Source organism: Cervus elaphus, chromosome X (assembly GCF_910594005.1).
Source record: "Cervus elaphus chromosome X, mCerEla1.1, whole genome shotgun sequence".
NCBI lineage: Eukaryota > Metazoa > Chordata > Mammalia > Artiodactyla > Cervidae > Cervus > Cervus elaphus.
In genome coordinates, this window is record NC_057848.1 from 81,774,341 (window position 1) to 81,793,537 (window position 19,197).

Below are 19,197 nucleotides of genomic sequence, written 5' to 3' on the forward strand. Positions count from 1 at the left end.
GAACCCAGGTCTCCCGCCTTGTAGGTGGATTGTTTACCAGCTGAGCTACTAGGGAAACCCCAAAATAGCATAAAGACATGCTAATTAAAACTATTGTTTAATCAAGTCCTGAAGCCTTTTTTCTTAATCAGTGTAGATTGACATTTAAGGAAAATGCATTGTTGCTCTCTTCAAGGTATATTGTCATTTTTTCTTTTAATTTTTATATTTTGACAGTGCCCTTATGTCTGCCATTTGTTATATTTACTTACCAAAAAAGAGAATGGTGAGTATTTTCATTCCAATTGTATTACATTCACTCTGTGGAATTAGCATTTGTATTGGCCTTTATAAAGTTTTAATTATTAACATTAGGTTTCGTGGGAATGGTTTTTTAGTACTTTTACCTAAGAGCATCTGCTGAATGGTTTAACTGAGCAGGGTAATTATATTCTTAATGTGTTGTAAGGAGAAGCTACATGGACAATGTTTCTTTTTATTCTGAACCACAAACTTAGTACTTCTTTTCTTTACCTTCACTAGTCAAACCATTTCGTGTGAGAAAACTGCTTGATCTTCAGGCCAAAATGGTGAGTACTGAAAAGACCTAAAACTGGCTAGTGTACTCTGTGCTAGGTATGGAGCTAGGCTTTGGGGATGTAAAACTGAATGCATCATTATCTTCAAGAAACTTATTGCCTGGGAAGCTGAGTCAACAAAATAAAAATCAGAATTAGACTGGGGTCAAGGGAGGAATGATGACGGTGAGTAGAATTTAACTAGGCCAGGAAGGAAAAGAAGGGCACTCATGGCAGGGAACAGCATGAGCAAAAGCTGGGTAGATATCAAATAGCAGCAACTGTTTATGGAATTGGGTTGGTATAGCTGGAAATTAAGTGTTAGGGAGTAATAAAAAATGACTATTTTATTAAAGTGACTAGCTTATTTATTCTGTGGCTGTGATCTAGGAAAGCATTCTTCTCTGGATGCTTAAACTTCAGTATATTTCCTGACTATTATCTCTTGTCCTTACAGCCCTCTTGCCTTGTTATTTCCACTATACCTGCCAGGTAACAGAAGCTTTGGGTATAAAACCGTAGGAAGTTGTGGTGCCTATGCCTAATTATCGAAGCCTGCATGACCTACATAGAGGCATTCAGTTTTCATGAAAAACACAAACACATGTGCACATTTGTGCTTCTCCAGTATGAGGTTTCCTGTTGGTATTTACAATTCAGTGATTGTTTTTGTTTTATTAGGGGCTCCCCTGGTAGGTCACATGGTAAAGAATCTACCTGCAATGCAGACCTGGGTTTGATCCCTGGGTTGGGAAGATCCCCCAGAGAAGGGAATGGCAACCCACTTTAATATTCTTGCCTGGGAAATCCCATGGACAGAGGAGCCTGGCGGGCTATAGTCCGTGGGTTCACAAAGAGTCAGACAAGACTGGGCGACTACCACTTTCACTTTCTTGTTTTATAGCTTCCTGTTTCGGTTCTTTGAGTGCATGCAGTATTTTCTGGTAGCTCTCTGAGGATAGTAATAATAATGATTTTGTCTAAATTTAATTTTATTTTATGTTAATCAGTCAGAGAAGAGAGAAAATATAGGGAAGAAGTAAAATATGGGAAAAGATCATAAAAGAGAACATGGCAAGTCGGCGACGGTTGCTTTATGATAGTTGATTTAAATGTTTGAGTTTCTATTCCTAGATTCTCTATAGCATATTCCTATAGCTATATCACATAATAAAATTAGGATCTGAATATACATTTAATCTTTTTATTTTATTGTTACTTTTTTTTTTCTTATTGGCCACAGAATTTAAACTCTTTATTTTATTTCAGGGAATGCAGCCTCATCTCCAGGCTTTGTTGTCACTGTATAAATTCTTTGTTCCTACTTTGATTTCTGTATCTTTGCCTATGAGAAAGAAGGTAAGGGATTAAGGAGTGATAAGTCTTATTTGGATAGAAATATGTTATTTTGAGTAAGTTAATTTATAGATTTTGACTAAAATGTTTATAGCATACTGTTTAAGATCTAATATTGTAGTGTTGCTTCTGAGAAGTTTTTTAGGGATTAACACTTCATTTTGATTCTATTCAATGTTCTTAATAGATTCCTGATTAGGAAAAAAAACACTTTAAATGGACCTGCATGGGTGCAAAATATTTCATAATTAATTTACTTTCAGTTAACGAAGAGTTTCAGATTTTATGCCATTCCAACTTATGGATACCTCCTCTCATGTACTTTATATTCAAATTTACAGATCTATTTTAAGAATTCAGAGAATCTGTGGAAGACTGCTCTACTTGCTCTGAGGTCAAGGAATCAAGGATTTCCTTCAGAACCTCTAAAGTTGATGTTAGCTAATGTCCATCCTATAAAAAGAGTAAGTATTTAAAACCCCAAATAACTTCCACAGCCTTCTTTATTGTTAAATTCAAATCATAAGGTTTCAGATGTTGGAAGAGATTATAGATGTCTGAGTATATTTTAATTACTTTAATTAGGATTCTATGCAAACCACATTCAGACTCTATTCATTAGATCACCTTAATAAGTGCTTTTACATTTATAGTTTGTAATCTGTTTGATCCACTGATTGTTTCATTATCTTTCTTTTTTAGAATTGGAATTCTCACTCAATTATACCAGTGCTAAATTCCTGTAACTACAGTAAAGAAAGTAGAAAAAAAAGGATGAATCTTTCTGATTACTTCAGTAGCAATGGATCATTTCCACTGGAACAGCTTAAAAGCTTCCCTCAACTCTTACAGAACATTCATTGCTTAGAGGTATATAACTGGGCCACATGCTTATTTGCATAATCCATTTGATCTTCATGGCCTTTATTTTTGTTGTATATTTCTTATCTGATGATTTCCTTGTTGCTCTGATCTCCTTTTTATATTCTTACAGTTGACTGATTTTTCTGTCTTTGCAGCTGCCTTCTCAGATGGGCGCAGTGCTGAACAGCTCTCTGCTACTTCACTATATTAACTGTGTCAGAGATGAGTCAGTCTTACTGAGGCTCTATCACTGGTTGAGTCAAACATTACAAGAAGGTAAAAATTGATGCTCTTAAAGTGTTAGATGAATGAAGAAGGAGCAAGATGGTTTAGAAATAGGTTTCTTTTAAAAGAGTGACGATGTCTAGATAGGAGGAGCCTTCATAAGCTATAATAATTTTTTCTGATAATCATATATTCAGAGCCTGAATGCTGCCATTGTTCTAATTTCAAGGGAAAGTAAGAAAGGAGATATGTTGTTAAGGAAACACTACTGCATCATCACCAGAACTCACTGGGTGCCTCCACATTGATGACTGTCACAGTCCAAGGCTCTCTATCTTTTGTATGTTCAGAAACTTGCTGTTAAGCCTGCAGAATCACCAGATTAATACTAACCAAACTCTGAGACTATTGTGTAAGCCAGAATGTCAACTTATTATTTCTTGATAGAAGTAATTCCTTCTCGTGACCAAAATGTTCATGTTTGCTGACTAGAATAGCTCTTCTCTGCTATCAGTATATGTGGGAGCCACATTAGTCATCAGAAGGTTTCTTAATTATTGAACTGAAGGAAAGGGAAGTGAGAGAGTTTTTCATCCAGGCCATAGTAAAACCCAATCATTTCATTTCCTCTGAGGGGGTCCATCTCTCTAAAAATAGTATTGTGTTCACCAGATTCTTTCTTTCTTGGATAAGCAAATCCTGACTGATCGAGTGTTTAAGGTCAGTTTTAGTCAGTTCCAGGGTAACTCTCTTTTTCCTACTAAGAGTCTTTCTTTACACAGGGTATGATACAGTTAAATTTCCACTCACTAAAGTTCTACCACTCTTAGATTACCCCCAGTTCACCCTAATTTAAATTTAGGCATTCTCATGCTTTTAATTCATACACTTACTTTCTTTTGGATTACTGTGTGGCATAAAGCTAATCATATTCATTATATATGACTTTTACCACTTTATTTTTTTTTACTATAAGCTTTCCCCCTGTATTACCAAGTTCTTGAGGAACATTGCACTGTCACCTCCATGTATATGTTACAGTCTCCAGTGTGAGCTGGCTGGGATGTATGAGATTGATAGCTTGTTTATATTTATTATTTGTCACTTTAGAGTTGTGGTGATGTTTTGTGTAGCTTTTATTGTTGTGCAACCAGAGCCTTATGCTTAATATTTCTGTTCCAGAGTGTATTTGGTACAAGGTGAATAATTATGATCATGGAAAAGAATTTGCCAACTTCCTGGACACTATCCTCAGGGCAGAATGCTTCTTACAAGTAAGGTTCTGCTTGTTTCCTACGCATTTCACCACTTCTTTTTTTTTTTTTTTTTAGCTTTATATGTTGTATTGGGGTATAACCAATTAACAATGTTGTGATAGTTTCAGGTGAACAGCAAAAGGACTCAGCCATACATACATATACATGTATCCATTCTCCCCTAAACTCCCTTTCCATCCAGGCTGCCACATAACATTGAGCAGAGTTCCATGACTTCATCACTTCTTAATTTATTTAGATATTCATTGAACACGTTTTCATTGGTGCTTAACATCTTTTGTAAACAATATTTGCTCAATTCAAAATTCATCATGAGTGCATGCTAAGCTGCTTCGGTTGTGTCCAACTCTTTGAGACCCCATGGACTGTAGCCTGCCAGGTTCCTCTGTCCATGGGATTTCCCAGGCAAGAATACTGGAGTGGGTTGCCATGCCCTTCTGCAGGGGATCTTCCTGACCCAGGGGTCAAACCTGTGTCTCTTGCATCTCCTGCATTGGCCAGCGAGTTCTTTACCACTAGTACCACCTGGGAAGCCCAAAATTCATTATAGATAGAGCCAATTGAACTGATGTTTATCTTTGTACTATTGGCTGTGAAGATAGAACTTGTTAAATTATCCAAATAAGAGAAAAAGATCTAGAGAATTCCCTGACTGTCCAGTGGCTAGGATGCTGTGCTGTCACTGCTGAACACCCGGGTTCAATCCATGGTCAGGGAACTAAAATCCCACAAGCCTCATGGCATGTGTCACCCCTGACACACACACAAAAACAGAGAAAGAAGTTTAAGGGAACAAACTGAAGATATAACTGAATGCATTAAATTAATTGAATTGGCCAGTAAGAAAAATCTCACAAGGTCACTGTTGTTGTTCAGTTGCTAAGTTGTGTCCGAACTATTTGCGACCCCATGGACTGCAGCACACCAGGCTTCCCTGTCCTTCACTATCTCCTGGAGTTTGCTCAAACTCCTGTCCATTGAGTCAGTGATGCCATCCAATCATTTCATCTTCTGTTGCCCCCTTCTCTTGCCCTCAAACTTTCCCAGCATCAGGGTCTTTTCTAATGAGTTGGCTTTTTGCATCAGGTGGTCAAAGTATTGGACCTTCAGCATCAGTCCTTCCAATGAGTATTCAGGGTTGATTTCCTTTAGGATTGACTGGTTTGATCTCCTTGAAGTTCATGGGACTCTCAAAAGTCTACTTTAGCACCACATTTGAAAGCATCAGTTCTTTCACAGTCAGCCTTATTTACAGTCCAGCTCTCACATCCATACATAACTACTGGAAAAACTATAGCTTTGATTATACCAACTTTTCCTGGCAAAGTGATGTCTCTGATTTTTAATGTGTTGTCTACGTTTGTCATAGCTTTTCTTCCAAGGAGCAAGTGTCTTTTAATTTCATGGCTGTAGTCACCATCCACAGTGGTTTTGGAGCCCAAGAAAATAAAATTTGTGACTGTTTCCACTTTTTCCCCATCTATTTGCCATGAAGTGATGGGACTGGATGCCAAAATCTTAAGTTTTTTGAATGTTGAATTTTAAGCCAGCCTTTTCACTCTCCCCTTTCTCCTTCATCTGTTTAGTTGAAGGCTGTTTAGTTCCTCTTCACTTTCTGCTATTAGGGTGGTATCATATAGATATCTGAAGTTCCTGATATTTCTCCTGGCAATCTTGATTCCAGCTTGTGATTCCTCCAGCACAGCATTTCACATGATGTACTCTGCAAGTAAGTTAAATAAGCAGGGTGTTGATAAACAGCTTTGACATAATCCTTTCCCAATTCTGAACCAGTCCTGTTCCATGTCTGGTTCTAACTGTTGCTTCTTGACCGGCATACAGGTTTCTCAGGAGACAGGTAGGATGGTCTGGTAGTCCCATCTCTTTAGGAATTTCCCACAGTTTGTTGTGATCCACACAATGAAAGGTTTAGTGTAGTCAATGAAGCAGAAGTAGATGTTTTCCTGGAATTCCCTTGCTTTCTCTATGAACCAACAGATGTTGGCAATTTGATCTCTGGTTCCTCTGCCTTTTCTAAATCCAGGTTATACATCTGAAAATTTTTGGTTTACATACTGCTGAAGCCTAGCTTGAAGGATTTTGAGCATTACCTTGCTAGTGTGTGAAATGAGCGCAATTGTGTGGTAGTTTGAACATTCTTTGGAATTGCCCTTTTTTGGGATTGAAATGAAAAGTGACCTGTGTCCACTGCTAAGTTTCCCAATTTGCTGACATATTGAGTGCAGCACTTTAACAGCATCACCTTTCAGGATTTTAAATAGCTCAGTTGGAATTCCATTACCTCCACTAGCTTTGTTTGTAGTAATGCTTCCTAAGGTCCGTTTGACTTCACACTCTAGGATGTCTGGTTCTAAGTGAGTGACCACACCATCGTGGTTATCTGGGTTATTAAGGCCTTTTTTGTACAGTTCTGTGTATTCTTGCCACCTCTTCTTAATCTCTTTTGCTTCTGTTAGGTCCTTGCTGTTTCTGTCCTTTATTGTACCTATCCTTGCATGAAATGTTCCCTTGGTATCTCTAATTATATTGAAGAGATCTCTAATCTTTCCCATTCTATTGTTTTCCTCTGTTTCTTTGCATCATTCACTTAAGAAGGCTTTCTTATCTCTCCTTGTTATTCTCTGGAACTCTGCATTCAGTTGGGTATATCTTTCTGTTTCTCCTTTGCCTTTTACTTCTTTTCTTGAACTATTTATAAGGCCTCCTCAGATAACTACTTGGACTTCTTGCTTTTCTTTTTCTTTGGAATGGTTTTGGTCACCGCCTCCTGTCCAGTGTACAAACCTCCATCCACAGTTGTTCAGGCACTCTATCAGATCTAATCCCTTGAATCTATGTGTCACTTCCACACATGATTATGTATAATCATAAGGGATTTGATTCAGGTCATACCTGAATAGCTTAGTGATTTTCCCTACGTTCTTCAATTTATGCCTAAATTTTGCCATGAGGAGCTCATGATCTGGGCCACAGTCAGCTCCAGATCTTGTTTTTACTAACTGTATGGAACTTCTTCAACTGTAAAGAGTATAATCAGTCTGATTTCAGTATTGACCATCTGGTGATGTCCATATGTAGAGTTGTCTCTTGTGTTGTTGGAAGAGATTGTTTGCTATGACTAATGTGTTGTCTTGACAAAACTTTGTTAACCTTTGACCTACTTCATTTTGTACTCCAAGGCCAAACTTGCATGATACTCCAGGTATCTCTTGACTTCCTACTTTTGCATTCCAATCCCCTAAGATGAAAAGGACATCTTTTTTAGTGTTAGTTCTAGAAGGTCTTGTAAGTCATCATAGAACCGTTCAGCTTCAGCTTCTTCAGCATCAGTGGCTGGGGCATAGACTTGGATTACTGTGATATTGAATCGTTTGCCTTGGAAATGAACCAAGATCATTCTATCGTTTTTGAGATTGCACCCAAGTACTGCATTTTGGATGCTTTTGTTGAGTATGAGGGCTACTCCATTTCTTCTAAGGGATTCTTGCCCACAGTAGACATAATGGTCATCTGAATTAAATTTGCGCAGTTCCATCCATTTTAGTTCACTGATTCCTAAAATGTTGATGTTCACTCTTGCCATCTCCTGCTTGAGCACGTCCAATTTACCTTGATTCATGGAACTCACATTCCAGGTTCCTATGCAACATTGTTCTTTACAGCATCAGACTTGACTTTCACTACCAGGCACATCTACAACTGGGTGTCATTTCCACTTTGGCCAAAGCCTCTTCATTCTTTCTGGAGCTATTTCTCTGCTCTTCTTCAGTAGCATATTGGACACATACTGACCTGGGGGGCTCATCTTCTGGTGCCTATCTTTTTGCCTTTTCATACTATACATGGGTTCTCAAGGCAAGAATACTGAGTGGTTTGCCATTCCCTTCTCCAGTGAACCATGTTTTGTCAGAACTCTCCACCCCATGACCCATCTGTTTTGGGTGGCCCTACACGGCATGGCTCATAGCTTCATTGAGTCATGCAGCCCATTTGCCATGACAAGGCTGTGATCCATGTGATCATTTTAATTAGCTTTCTGTGGTTATGGTTTTCATTTTGGAGGCTGTGGGATTGTAGTTCTTGCTTCTTCTGTCTGCCCTCTGATGGGTGAGAATAAGAGATTTGTGCAGGCTTCCTGATGGGAGGGACTGGCTGTGGGGAAAACTGGGTCTTGCTCTGGTGGGCAGGACCATGCTCAGTAAATCTTTAATCCAATTTTCTGCTGATGGGTAGGGCTCTGTTTCCTCCCTGTTAGTCACAAGCAGTGACCCTATGTTCTTATAATCAACAGCATTTTTTTGATTGCTGAATATGTTAAGTCAGTTAATTATTTGACCTGGGTAACCCTGAGTTGTACTATTAAGCTGCTACTCAGGTATCAGCACCATCAAGAAGCCTTAGTCAGTCTGAGTTAGATGTTTTTTTCTTTGTGCTCCCTTGGCTCTTGTGTGTTTTCCTGTATCGTGGTATCTTGAAGCATCTGTTTTTCCGCACATTATGGGTTCCAGACAGGTGGGAACCCTGTCTAACTTTTCTTCATGTATAGGTGTTCAACTTGGTACCTGGTGCAAAAGAGATTGTCAATAAATGTTTGTTGAATAAATCTTAAGGATTTTATATGAAACCATTGAATTAGAAGTTGGGTATGGATAATGGTGGTGAGTATAAAAGAATTAGGTTGACTTTTTAGATTTTCTTCTTGGAAAGATGATGATGAGAGTATAAGAAAAGCAGGCTAAGAAGGAAAGATATATTTGGTTTAAAAGATGCCTGTGGGATATCTAAGAGGTTCAATAGACAGTTAGATAATAAGTCTAGGGATCAGAATGAGATTTGGGCTGCAAATGCAGAAATTTAAGACTTCTCATGATATAGGTGATGGTTTTAGCTGTGTTATAAGATGTGATTGTTCAGAGAATTCATGTCTGAAAAGAAGGTGCAGAATAGAGTCTTGGTGCATGCCACTATTTAAGACTCAGGATGACAGAATTAAAAGGGAAAGCCCTGGATCCTCACTCACTTGTGAAAACACAAGCAGCTAGACACTCAACCCTCCCCAGATGGTGTTGCCCGGAGTTCAGGTTTGGTCTGTGGCTCCTGTTGAAATTCCAGACTTACTGTGCAACTTTATGGACTATTCAAGTGTCTGCATGTACTCCAAAATAATAGTTTCATTTATCTTGAAAAATATTTCATAATTTGATTTCTTACCTTCTTTTTAGTTGGTGAAGTTTTATGGTATTTGAAAACTATGTTGATAAAGATGTTAAAATATTCAAATATTAATCATCTGGTTCTTTTTAGGAGAAAGTCTGATACCTAACCCAAGGCTTTTAATTATGACAAAAAAAATAAGAGTAAAACAACTATTGCACAATGTAAATTGGTTGTTTTGAGTGTAGTTATGACTGAAGAGCTCCACATAAGGTTTTACCATCAACTTGTGTTATAGGAGGGGTTTTATTCCTGTGAAGCATTCCTGTATAAGAGCCTTCCTCTCTGGGATGGCCTCTGTTGTCGATCACAGTTCCTTCAACTTGTGAGCTGGATTCCTTTTAGTAGCTTCTCTGGTATGTATCATGAAAATTTGGAGCCATTTAATTCAGTGTAATGTTAATTAAAAGAATTGAATGATGTTTTTCTTTTCTGATTTTTAGAGGTGAAGCCACTTCTTTTTGACCATCTTTCACGGCTTTTCTTTACATCATCTATTTTTTTCAAGGTAAAAAACATTGTCTATGGCTGGTGGTACACAATTTCAAACCCACATTACAACAGTAGTTTTTTAATAGGATTCACTTGAACCTGGACTTGAGGTGCTACGTCACTCAAATCAAAGTTAATGTATAGAATTTTCTGTTTTTAAGGTTTTGTCACATATAATTTTCCTGAACTGTTTCCACTTGTGGCAGATAATGAAGTGAATGAACAGGTGGCAAATCAGTATTAAAAACAAACTAGGAAATAACTTAAGCATACTTAGTTTGATTGTTGTGTTTGATAGTTTTGTAGATATACTTTTTCGTTTCTCAGATATATATTGAGCACACACTATGTGTTATAATAGTCATTTTCTGTTAATAAAATTGTTCTAACCTTATATAATAAAATTAAAATATGTTACTATTTTGGAGTATTCTCCAAAAAAAAAAAAAAACGCTGTGGTTTACAGGAGTTCTATCTAAATTTGAGAGCCACTTTCTTATAGAATGGTTATTCCTATTCTAAAAGAGTGACAATATAAGTAATGTTCCTTTGTAGTCTTTTCACCTTAAATCGTTTATTGTTGGCCACATTTACAGAAAAAATATATTGTCCTGATTAGTGTTTATCCTAATCAAATGGTACTTTATTAATTGCCTATCCCAAACTTCTAATTCAGTTATTCTTTTTTTTCTAAAATGTTTATTTTTTGTTTATTTGGCTGTGCTGGGTCTTAGTTATGGCACGCAGGATTTTTAGTTGCAGCATGTGAACTCTTAATTGTGTCATGTGAGATCTAATTCCCTGACCAGGGAGTGAACCTGGGCCCCCTGCATTGGAAGTGGAGAGTCTTAACCACTGGACCACCAGGGAAGTCCCTCAGTTATTCTTTATTTCTTCTCTTATTTTACCAATCTAGAGTGCTGTTTATCTGTAAATATTAGATTAAACCATCTGAATAGATTTAACCTGATAGATCAAAGCTGTTTGACAGTTGGCAGTTTCATATGTTCCAGCCTAACAAGGATACATTTATACGCACATGTATATATTCATATTTGAGAGTAGGAGGTGGAGAGAGGAAGGGAAACAGACAGTGGGCCAAAGACAGAAATCAAGGGAATACTTACTACTTAATTCTCACTGAAAAGGAGAGTCTATAAAGGAACATTTTCAAGAAGTATGAAAAGAACCAGGAGAATAGTAGTTCCAAACAGAGAGACACAGGCTATCAAGAAGGAGTGAAGGGATAATGTTGTCACGTATCCCAAGAGGGTCCAGAAAGATACAGACCAAAAAAGTTTCTTTTGGAATTGATAATACAGAGGTCTTGGCTACTTTTGTGAACAGGTTCAGTGGAGTGTGGGGTGAAAACCAAATTGTGGAGCTTGAGGAGTCAATGAGAAATGAAGACAAGACAATGAGTATTGACTGTTTCCAAAAGTTTGGCTAAGGGAGGGATAGAGAAAGAGAGCTACAGTGGGACTTTGAATCAAGGGAAGGTTGTAACTTTTTTTGTCCCCAGAGTGAGAAAAACCTGGACATGTTTATAGATAGGATAGAAGGAGCCAGATAAGAAGAAAGAGAGGTTGAAAATGGGGGAAAGATGGGGGATAATTGACAGTGCAGGGTTTCAGAAAAAGCATGATAGTATTGGTTTAAGACTAGGTAGAGTGATTTGCCTGAATGGTGGTAAGGGGTTGGGAGGTACTACTCTTTTCTAAGATTGGGGACAAGGATGTAGAGATAGGTGGACATGGAGATATATTTGTACAGTTTGAACAAAGAACAAGAAATTGAAATACTTTCCTAAAAATGTTAAATTTCTCAAAATAAGAAGTGCATTGTAGAGGACAGAATTGAGTAGGGAGCTTCAAGAGGGTGTTATGTGAAGAGGACAGCCATTAAAAAAAATGGGAGAGAGAGACAGCTGATTGAAGAGAAGTATGGTAAAAGGATCACTGGGCTTCATTAAGGGCCCAGATGAAGTTGGAGACCATAACTTAGGAGTGGTGTAGAGCTGTGCTTCTCAATCTTTTTTTTTAAACCCATGCCCCCTTCTCATAAAGATAAAAACCTCATGCCTTCCATTAATATGAAGGCTGGATGGGATAGAGTAGGTGAGTGGAGATTTTCTGAATATGACATAGTAATATTGAATATCTTTGCAAATGTTAAATTAGCATCAAAATAGAAGATTATTTTAGGTGATTCCAAGTTTGATTTCAGCTCAAACATATTTATAATCTGAATGTGAGGTGTGTCAGTTTCTAAAAAAAATTAATTGAACTCTTCAATGAAGTAGCAGTGAGCACTGTATCACTGCAGATATTCAAATAGTATCTAGACCATTAATTATTAAGGATGTTTGAGAAAGATTTCCTGTATTAGGTTTTGGGATGGTGTGGATTGCTTTCAAATTTGTAGATATGACAATTTATCCTTATAAGTGTTCTAGTCACACTTGTTTTAAGACTATATTGTTTATATGTGAATAAGTTCCTGGGATATCAAGGCAAAGCCTAAGAAAGGAAAAACTATAGAATTGTTTTCCACAGTCACAGAAGATAAATTTTATGACCAACAATAAATTGCAGTTGTAGACCCAAGGTGAAAAGAGTAGGAAACACATATCTGAAGCAACTTAAGAGGATCTCTGAGGGGAGATAATAAGAGGTGGGTGATGCCATATTTGATGATGTAATATATTATGAATGAATATAATTTAGAAAAACAAGAGTCTATTCCTTGCTGATAAGCTGGGGGCCAGCTTGTAGAGAAAATGGCAAAATAAACTTGTACTTGCATTAATCTGTCTCTTGGGAGACCAGTCAGATTGGAGCAGCAGCTACAGGGTTCTGAATTGGATGTGGTTGTCTCCATAGTCCCTTCTATCTCTAAGCCTCTGGTTTAGTCTGTTAGTTCTCAACACTATGGTATAACTGAATGATTTTTTGTTTTGCCTCTGCAGTGTAGTGTTCTTCAGTGTCTGAAAGAACTACTGCAAAATTGGCTGCTGTGGCTTTCTATGGACATCCACGTGAAATCTGTGAGGAACAGTCCTCTGTGAGTTATCTTGTAACCCTCCACAAGAGTTGATCTGTGCAAAACTGCATATGGAGTTTAATGGTGTGACATGAAACCTAATTGCTCTATGTAAATACTGAATCGTACTTTTCTAAGGTTTTTTTTTTCTACTTTTCACCCTTCCCCACAATCCTGTGAGAAAGATTAATTCTTCAAGTTTTATTATATAAATCAGAAAGCAACCCCTAAGCCTCTAACGTTAGAACTTGCAACTTTGGCTTTCATTCAGTTTGTATTCTTGCTTATACGTGAAGTCAATTTTGATGATGGCTACGAAAATCTGTAATTTTGCTGTACAGATTTTTTTTTGTTTCCCTGATATATTTTGCTTGTATACATTAATAATTTAATTTCACTTTGTAATTTAAAAAGAGCCCTGAATTTCCATTATGTTCATTATTGTTAAATATAAAACCTCAAAGTGAAAGTCAAAGACTTAACTGAATTTCAAGGAACTGCCTAAACCAGGTTACTTTGATTCTTTCTACCTAGAGTCTTGGGTTCTCCTATATTCTTTTTTAACATTAATTTTTTAAACTTTATATTATAGAAAATTCCAAACAAATTCAAAAGTAGAGAAAATAGTACAATTATTACCCTTATGTACGCATCATCCAGCTTCAACAGTTACCAACCCATGGTTAACTTTTTCTCATCTTTAGCACCCTTCATGTCTCTCCTCCTTTGTACTAGATATTTTTTAAGCAAAACCCAGACATCATTTCAGCAGTTGAAAAATGATATCAGTATAACATATAAAAATTAATAGTTTATAATATGTTCAAATATCTAATCAGTGTTCAAATTCCCTATATTATCAGTCACATTCTTACTTTATAACATAAGGATCCCTTAGCTTCAATAGCAAATACTTGGTGGTTAGTTTGGTAAGATTAGTCTAGATCTATTTTTCTCTATGTTCTTTTCCCTATAGTTATCTCCAACTTTGTTATGAGAATGGAGAAAACAAGATTCTTGGAAGTTACCTGGAAAATTCTTATTTCTTCATATTTATTATTACAGTGCTTCCATATATCATGTATGTCTGATCACTTTTAGAAGAAAATGGAGCATTAGTGAGTAGTGAAAGTATCTTGTAAAGCAGTGCTTCTCAAAATGTGGTTTTCGGACCTGCAACATTAGCATAACCTGGGAACTTGTTGCTATTTAGTCGCCCAGTTGTGTCCAACTTTTTGTGACCCCATGGACTGCAGCATTCCAGGCTTCCCTGTCCTTCACCATCTCCCAGAGCTTGCTCAAATTCATGTCCATTGAGTCAGTGATGCCATCCAACCATCTCATCCTCTGCCACCTCCTTCTCCTCCTGCCTTTAGTCTTTCCCAGCATCAAGGTCTTTTATAGTGAGTCAGCTCGTCGCATCAGGTGGCCAAAGTATTGGAGCTTCAGTTTCAGCATCAATTCATCCAATGAATATTCAGGGTTGATTTCCTTTAGGATTGACTGGTTTGATTTCCTTACTGTCCAAGGGACTGTCAAGAGTTTTCTCCAATACCACAGTTCGAAAGCATCAATTCTTCAGTGCTCAGCCTTTGTTATGGTCCATCTCTCACATCCATACATGACTACTGGAGGTAGAGCCCAGAAATATGTGTTTTAACAAATGCCTCCAGAATTTTGGTACAAGCTAAAGTTTGGGAACCCCTATCATAAGAAATTGCATTTGAATGCTTAATCTTTTCAAATACCTCAATTCTATTAAGAATAGTATGTTTACATTTATGATGTTTAGCCAATTTGCAGTGTAAGTCTTAGGCACCTTAATACAGGTGGTTTACAATTTCTGTACTTTATTTCTAAAAATCCTAGGATCCTTTTTAATTAGTGTCATAAATTTTGAGAGGGCATTTAAAAAGGGGCTCTGCTTTCTAAAATTCTTAAAACAAATAAATGTACATAATTGTAGATAACTATGCTTGTCTTAATACTACTTGGCATTATAAAATATAGCTCTTAAGTTCTCTATAATTCCTTCCATTTTGGAAACAGGAGTGTAATCCTATGTCTCCATCATGTGACCATGTACCATAGAGGGAGTAAACTGTAGTTGTAGATCACAAGGAGAGAAGGGTGGGAAACTGTTCTCAGCAGTGGTTCTCCAGGGGGCATTTTTGGTTGGCACAGTGACTGGAAAGAGGGTGCTAACATCTTTTAGTAGGTAGAAGCTAGAAGTGCTAAACGTGCTGTAGTCAGTAGGGAGTAGAAGGCAATCCTGAATGATGAGTTGTGTCATCTAAAATACCCCCTGTAGTGTCCTGTAGAGAAACATTTTTAAAGGATTATTTCAGACATATTTGTCAAGTGCTGCCAGAAATCATAAAGTACAGTTTTGCAAGTGACAGTCTGACTGTATGTATCCCCACCTATTTGAATGGTCTCTTAATCTTTTCCTGCTTGCTCTGCCACTGAATTATGTCATGGTGGTGGGTAATGGTAGAGTTGTCATCATTTCAAGCTCTCAGACTATGTATGATTCCTTTTTCCTTGTGCATAACCATTGTTGGCTACCTAGGTCTGAGGGTAAAGCTATGAAATCACATTTCCCAGTCTTTTCCTAATCCAGTCAACAGTGGATTGTAGGACAAGAGTGAATGGATGGATGGATTGAACCAGTTATACCCATGTGTCATTTAAAGAGATACAGTTCATTGATTTGGCTAGAGTATAAAATATCTGGATCTGGGTTTTACTAGAAGAATGAAAGATGCCAGAAATTTTACTCATTCAATTTAAAAATTGAATTCCAGTTAAAGTGAATATATTTTTAACAGCATTTTTAGTTCAGAAATTCAGGCAAAACTGGTTTTGGATTTGTGTACTTAGAAACTAATTTGCTGACTGCTGTGGTCCCTGGACATTGGTAATACTATCTAAAGTCTGGAGTTTAATCCTTTCTTTCTCTGTTATTTACTAATATTAGAGTGGTTGCTCAGGATATTCTATGAATTGGTCTTAATGGTTCCCTAGATAGCTGTATGGAGAAGGCAATGGCACCCCACTCCAGTACTCTTGCCTGGAAAATCCCATGGACGGAGGAGCCTGGTAGGCTGCAGTCCATGGGGTTGCGAAGAGTCGGACACGACTGAGCGACTTCACTTTCACTTTTCATTTTCATGCATTGGGGAAGGAAGTGGCAACCCACTCCAGTGTCCTTGCCTGGAGAATCCCAGGGGTGGCGGAGCCTGGTGGGCTGCCGTCTATGGGGTCACACAGAGTCGGACACGACTGAAGCGACTTAGCAGCAGCAGCAGCAGATGGCTGTATGTTGTGATCACTGTGGTTTTAAAGTGAGTTATACTTTGGAGTGCCGATCATTTTCTGAAATTCCCAACAACTTTTTGCTGTATATTTAATCCAGCTTTAGCTGGGAAATTGTGAGGACTTTTGCTAATATGGATCTGCATGTCATGGTTTCTTATTGCAGAGAGACAACTTTAGGTGGATCCATGAACTCTGTGTCCGAACTGATTCACTACGTAGGATGGCTGTCCACTACTGCAGTGCGCTTGGAAAGCAACCATACTTTCTTGCTGCACTTTATTTTGGATTTCTATGAGAAGGTAGTATACATCCCATTTCCCCTACTTAGATTTTTGTGATAGCTGTCTGCTTTACTACTCTGTTGTTTAAATTTTATGCACAACTATTACGTTGGGCTATGATCTTATTATCATAGTTAATTTTAGTTAATAAACTAAAGTTAAACATAGCTAATTTTGAAGTTAATGATTATATTCTGGCCTGAATAATTGACAAGGAGAAAAAGCAAATGCTTTTTTCTGAATTCCAGGTACCACTTTAATAGACATTCCCCTGAATAATGCTAACCCTAGACAGAAGTCTGTCTTTTTGCTCATCCATTATAGATCTCTAACCCCTGGTAAAAGAACAAAACTATGCTGTTTCCTTAGCTCTCTACCCCCAGCTTTCAGCTGCCTTATTTCTGCCAGTACCTATGATTCTGGTCCTCTTCTGTTGTTTTGTAATATTCAACCTAGACGGAACTATTATCTAGGAAGTACCCACTAATCTCAGTTTTCCTGGCTTCTTCCCTTCACTGATACCTAGTTGTATTATGTTTGCTTGGAAGATTGCTTGTTTGTTTTCCAGGTTGACAGCTAAATAATGTGATAAATCAGTATTTATGGGACTTAAGCCCACCTAGGGCTTCCCAGGTGGCACTAGTGGTAAAGAACCTGCCTGCCAATGCAGGAGACATACTAGGTGGCGGATTCAATCCCTGGGTTGGGAAGATCCCCTGGAGGAGGGCATAGCAACCCACTCCAGTTTTCTTGCCTGGAGAATATCATGGACAGAGGAAGCTGGTGGGCTACACAGTCCATAGGGTCGCAAAGAGTTGGACATGACTGAAGTGACTTAGCATGCATAGGACCTAAGAAAGAAATGTTCTTTTCCCCTTTCTCCCTAACTCTAAGATTTCTCCCCAGAAAAAAAAAGAGATTTTAATAATAAAACCTTCCAGAAATAATCCTCTATCATAAGGTTACTGTTTGGTGAGGTACATTTTTAAGCAAGTTGTGGCTACCTATTCTGTTTATGAATCAGGCAGGACCAACCCTAATGTTGTTGCTTATTCTCTAGTGATGCTTCTTTGGGTGAAGTTGGTTGAGGGGTTCTGAGGAATAATTTATATACTGATATTATCATTCTTCCCAAAAGGTGTGTGACATATATATAAATTATAACCTTCCATTAGTGGTGGTGTTTCCTCCTGGGGTCTTCTATCCTGCACTCCTCAGCCTGGATTCCAGTATCCTGAATCAACTCTGTTACATTATGGACAGGTATGAAACGTTTTCCCCATTTTTGTGTCATAATCCCATCCTCGTTTTCCAGCTATAAAATAAAGTATATAAATATACTACAGTAAGATTATATGGGCTTCCTGGGTGGCGCAGTGGTAAGGAACCCACCTGCAATGCAGGAGATGCAGATTCAGTCTCTGGGTGAGGAAGATCCCCTGGAGAAGGAAATGGCAACCCACTCCAGTATATTTGCCTGGAGAATCCCATGGACAGAGAAGCCTGGCAGGCTACAGCCCATGGGGTCTCAAAGAGTCGGACACGACTGCATACACACATGCAAGCTTATTATATATAATGCAGTAAAATATTCAGAACAATCAGATTGTTACCTGTTTTCCGCCAGGGCCTTTGGAAATAGGAAACCTGGCTTTCTTTTGGGAATGACCTTTCAATGTGGAACTATTTTAACTGTGTTCTTAAAATGTCAGCATGAGGGATGTGTAATAAAAGAATTCATAGTTAAGGATCTTTTTGTGCAGTGGTACTGTTGCACTCAGCATTGTTAATTCTTGTTGCTGTGTTGCAAAGAAAAATTAGTCATTTACTGACAACTAACAACTGGTTTAAGTCTACATTGCTTCTTTGGTTAAAAGAACATTTTCTGGGAGATAAAGGGGAGCTATTACCAATTATATGAAACTGTAAGTATTAAATTTCTGATACCTTCTAATTTTTCCACTTATGGACTGAAATTGCTCTTTTTAGGCCATAAGTGTAGACCCTTTTGGCATAACTTGTAGGACTATGCTAAGGTTTAAATAGGACTGATGTTGAAGCTGAAACTTCAATACTTTGGCCACCTGATGCGAAGAGCTGACTCATTTGAAAAGGCCCTGATGCTGGGAAAGATTGAGGGCAGGAGGAGAAGGGGACGACAGAGGATGAGATGGTTGGATGGCATCACCGACTTGACAGACATGGGTTTGGGTGGACTCCGGGAGTTGGTGATGGACAGGGAGGCCTGGCGTGCTGCAGTTCATGGGGTCACAAAGTGTCGGACACAACTGAGCGACTGAACTGAACTGAACTGAAATGTTCAAAAGCTAATTTTCAGTCAAGAAAAAATTATACTTCTAAGTTTTCCCTTTAGCCTGTCTACTGCACCTTTTTTCCCACATTAAGAAAATGTTATGTATCAGAAGCTGCTTTTGAGACTCTTATTAATTTTTAATACTGAAACATTAAAAACATTGCCTTTCTTTTTTTTACTGAAATACAATTTACAGAGTCAAGTGCATATCCTAAGTGTACAATTCAATATTT

The 19,197-nt window shown here is 37.9% G+C and overlaps 1 protein-coding gene and 1 non-coding gene across 4 annotated transcripts in view; one reads left to right on the forward strand and one right to left on the reverse strand.

The window, feature by feature from the left end:
• Window positions 1–19,197, forward strand: part of CENPI (centromere protein I) — a 54,891-nt gene that overhangs the window by 19,136 nt on the left and 16,558 nt on the right. For all 3 annotated transcript variants that reach the window (XR_006339935.1, XM_043896596.1, XM_043896595.1), the window contains exons 6-17: window positions 217–265; window positions 523–569; window positions 1,827–1,916; window positions 2,255–2,377; window positions 2,616–2,783; window positions 2,933–3,053; window positions 4,185–4,276; window positions 9,753–9,870; window positions 9,958–10,022; window positions 12,975–13,069; window positions 16,533–16,668; window positions 17,789–17,913. Coding sequence is in view for 2 of the 3 variants with exons in the window: in XM_043896596.1 (XP_043752531.1) it covers window positions 217–265; window positions 523–569; window positions 1,827–1,916; window positions 2,255–2,377; window positions 2,616–2,783; window positions 2,933–3,053; window positions 4,185–4,276; window positions 9,753–9,870; window positions 9,958–10,022; window positions 12,975–13,069; window positions 16,533–16,668; window positions 17,789–17,913 (1,229 nt within the window). In the remaining variant the exon portion in view is untranslated. The remainder of the gene's footprint in view (window positions 1–216; window positions 266–522; window positions 570–1,826; window positions 1,917–2,254; window positions 2,378–2,615; window positions 2,784–2,932; window positions 3,054–4,184; window positions 4,277–9,752; window positions 9,871–9,957; window positions 10,023–12,974; window positions 13,070–16,532; window positions 16,669–17,788; window positions 17,914–19,197) is intronic.
• On the reverse strand, window positions 10,804–10,876 carry TRNAG-UCC. The gene has a single exon. It is a non-coding gene; the product is annotated as a tRNA-Gly (tRNA).